This window comes from Ceratina calcarata, unplaced genomic scaffold, assembly GCF_001652005.2.
Source record: "Ceratina calcarata isolate Rehan_Ccalc_2016 unplaced genomic scaffold, ASM165200v1 scaffold110.2, whole genome shotgun sequence".
In the NCBI taxonomy this organism is placed as follows: Eukaryota; Metazoa; Arthropoda; class Insecta; order Hymenoptera; family Apidae; genus Ceratina; species Ceratina calcarata.
In genome coordinates this window covers 65,136-68,705 of record NW_017131915.1, presented here as the reverse complement: position 1 = coordinate 68,705, position 3,570 = coordinate 65,136, and the positions used below count along the sequence as shown (strand labels likewise).

Below are 3,570 nucleotides of genomic sequence, written 5' to 3'. Positions count from 1 at the left end.
TGTTTATTATTAGAAATGTTCTTCCGACGTCTGATTTCTTTTTAAAAAATGCGTTTCTAAAGTGCATAAACTTTTGGGATTGACTGTATAGCCAATACATCCTTAAGTTTGCAGTTATGTCTGTAATCATGTTTGTATTTAAAACAAGAAAATACCTGTTACGCGAAGTTTGGCTTTGGTGATCGCTAAACCTATCTCACTGGTAGCTTTACAAACGTAAATTCCATCGTCTTCCTCGGTGGCGTGTTTGATTGTTAATGTTGTCTTTTTCTCCTCATCGAGAATACGTACTTTCACGTTCTGGGTATTCATAATCATTTTGTCGTTCTTAAGCCATACAACATCTGAAAGTAAAAATAAAGTAATATAAGAAATGGAGATTGGCTATTTTATGTAATAAATTATATAGTACGATGATTCTGTAAATTATTATACCTGGAGCAGGATTGCCAGAATATGAGCATTCAAATATCGCGGTTTCACCCTCCTTCGCATAAACGTCGGTGATCTCTTGAATGAATCGTGGTACAGATTGCGTGGCTGAAAAAAAATCACAATTTAAATAAATGGGTATTTCGGTATAAGTAAATTATTATTTACCTGATTTGTTGATAGATGATTGTGCTAATCGCGTGGCTCCGATGTCAGTAATCTGATTAGTCAAACACCAAAAAACACACGTAAGAAAATCCAAACAAAAAAGACAATCTCATAGAAACAAACTACGAATTTTATGCAGTTATATTAGAAAAGAAAAGTTGACTTCTATCTATCGGAATCTATAATTAATTAACTTCTGCAGACATTTTTCGAAAAACGAAATAATCAAGAAATATTGGGACTTTTTTATTTTGCTTATGAATAACGATTATAATTAATAAGAAGTTTGATTTAAGTTGCTGTGCTAAACGATAAAAATTCATTGTAACGAAAATGACCAAAACGAAACTCACGGGATCGATACTGGTCTTTCGGAGACCAAAAATTTTTAATTTCTAATTTAATTTTCGTCAACGATAACACTTATTCGTCTAATCTAAAAATGATTTCCGTCATAAAAAATCGTTGACATAAAATTTGCAAAAATCCATAGTCTGCATATAAGATATTATGAATTAGAGTTTGTTAGTAGCTCAATCTATAATAATACCTGACATGGTGCCCCTCTCGTCTTCGCTATGATGCTCGCTGTACGATACCTCGGACGCTGATGCGTTTCCAGCTAATCCGAGGTTTCCGCTGCACTGACTTTCCAGTAATAAAAATTCCTGTAATTCTTCCTGGCTGTCCGCCGTGTGCAATTGCTGAAATGCTTCCAGATCAATTTCCCTAGGTTCCAGAGGATATAATTTCGGATCCATCATCAAGTTTCCAAAGCGGCGTTCTTTAGACCATCTCGCAACCGGAATCCGAGATTTTGGATAAGTATGGTATTTCCTTGCGTGATCGAATTCCATCATGGTATCCATCCTTCCACCATAATGTTCAGTAACGATTTTGCTTTGACCACTACCGGTGGAAGCCTCACTGTTTTCTTCAATGGGAGACAAATAGAAATTAGCTTCCGGTACGCCTAGATCAGATTTTCTCTCGGATCTTGGAGGTGGATATTCATTGAAGTCTAATACAATTCTTTTCTTTCTTTCATATCTCAACTGTTCCATGGATCCTTCATCCTGTGATAAACTTTCATCGATGTTCTCCCTTTTTGTAATTCTGATCTCATTATCATTGATTATACTACCAACAACGATGCCTTCTTTTGATTTAACACTCTTAATTGATCTCGTGACTAATTTGTCAGACTTTGTTTGTTTGGGTCTCTCTGGTCGTGTTGGTGAAAGCGAGTTCGATTTACTCCTCAGATTTCTTTGCTTGTCGCCAGATTCATTCATCTTGGCACACTTAGATCTAACCGGAGAGGGAGATCTGGTTTTCATTGAACTCGATCTTATTGGCGAGATTGACTTCTCTAATGCCGAGCTCCTTGACAATTTCACCTTCTGCACAGATGATCTATTCGTGTTGCTTCCTACCGATGCTTCTCGTTTACCTTTTGCAGAAGTATGTCCCGAATAAGATTTTTCCTCCATACTTTTCTTTCCCGCACTCTTCTCTTCCAAATTCTCCAATTTTTTTCTACTCGTCACTTCATTCTTTCTCTCCGATTTTTTTTTCTCCTCTCCATTTTTTGTCTCGTTATTTTCTATTTCTTCTTTAGACGTAACTATTTTCTTGTTAGGCCCTTTGTCAGATACATTTGTCTGCCAAGAATACTCAATGGTTTCCTGCTCAACTTCTATGGAGTCTGAGAACCTTCTTGACAAGAAAAATCTCTTTGGGACCGTCTCGTCGTCTTCGAAGCTCCTCTTACCTTCATCATCGATGTTCATTAAGGTCTTCGTCGATGAGAACTCACTGATCATCGTTGAACTATCTCTCTGAGAATTATTCTCGTCCCTGATCGCGCGATCGTCCAAACTGTCAGTCGAAAAGCTGCACTCCTCTGCACTCAGCATGCAGGTAGCGTCAGACTGGCGATCCTTACCTCTCAAAGCCTCCTGCATCTCCTCCATTTGGATCACCCATTCTGGTTTCCTGTACTCCTTTGTTCCGAGGATTCCTAGTCGATAAAAATTGATTAGATATGCGCACCAACCTTCGACCCTTCAAGTCCCATCTTAAAAGCGATTTTTCTTTCATGCCTTCATTTTAGATCAAAGCATTTATGTCAATTTTGATCTTTGAACAATCATATTATTCTTTTTAATTTTTACGCTTGACAGATGACAAAATATTCTGTTCTCAATTAAATCCATTAAGGTAGTCCCAATTATTTTTATCTATTTGCACGCGATTCTTCAAAGATCGACAGATGGAACTCGAAGGGTCCAACGGAACTAGCGGAATTATCGAATAAAATAATATTAAAAAAAGTGTCGGTGAAGGGATGTAAGTGTTCAGTGTGAGTTTCGATATATTTATGAGGGATATTCAAGGAGAGCGTTGGATGGTTCTCGTTGATGATTCCGATCGAAGAGCGCAGCTGAAAATAACTCTCAAGCTGATTAGCGAAGCTTCTTTTATTATTTTCATTAATGAATCCCGTCTTTGCGTTCGAGTAATCACCTTCTACCGACAGATAGGTAGTCGTGGTCGATACGCCGAGCGGATTGTGCGCCTCGAACACAATCTCGCCCGTGTCGTCGGGGTAAGTTTCGGCAATCGTTAGCACGGACGTGCCGTCCTCGAACTCCTCGATTTGGAATTCTTGCGACGACACGATCTCCACGCCCTGCTTGTACCATTTCCCTTCTGGCTTCGGTTTTCCCTTCACCTTCACCTCCAGTCTGCAATCAAGCAAAATCAAAATTTAAACGATGATTCAAGATTTTACTAAAAACTATGGATTATTTTATTACTTTGAACAAAAATATTTTCTATCAATTTACCTGGTTAGTTCTCCATCTTTGGTAGGAATTAACTGAGGAAGCTTCTTAATTATCTCTGGTGCGGATTCTTCCGTGTCCGTATCGAACAACGGAGTTTCCTAAAAAAAATTTATACATA

At 38.0% G+C, this 3,570-nt stretch overlaps 1 protein-coding gene across 1 annotated transcript in view; it reads right to left on the bottom strand.

Annotated features, from left to right (window-relative positions):
* sls (sallimus) overlaps positions 1 to 3,570 on the bottom strand; it is a 110,701-nt gene that overhangs the window by 51,422 nt on the left and 55,709 nt on the right. The window contains exons 41-45 of the mRNA XM_026810800.1: positions 3,453 to 3,550; positions 3,130 to 3,350; positions 2,549 to 2,623; positions 436 to 540; positions 156 to 344 (exon numbers count right to left, since the gene is read on the bottom strand). Coding sequence (XP_026666601.1) covers positions 156 to 344; positions 436 to 540; positions 2,549 to 2,623; positions 3,130 to 3,350; positions 3,453 to 3,550 — 688 coding nt within the window. The remainder of the gene's footprint in view (positions 1 to 155; positions 345 to 435; positions 541 to 2,548; positions 2,624 to 3,129; positions 3,351 to 3,452; positions 3,551 to 3,570) is intronic.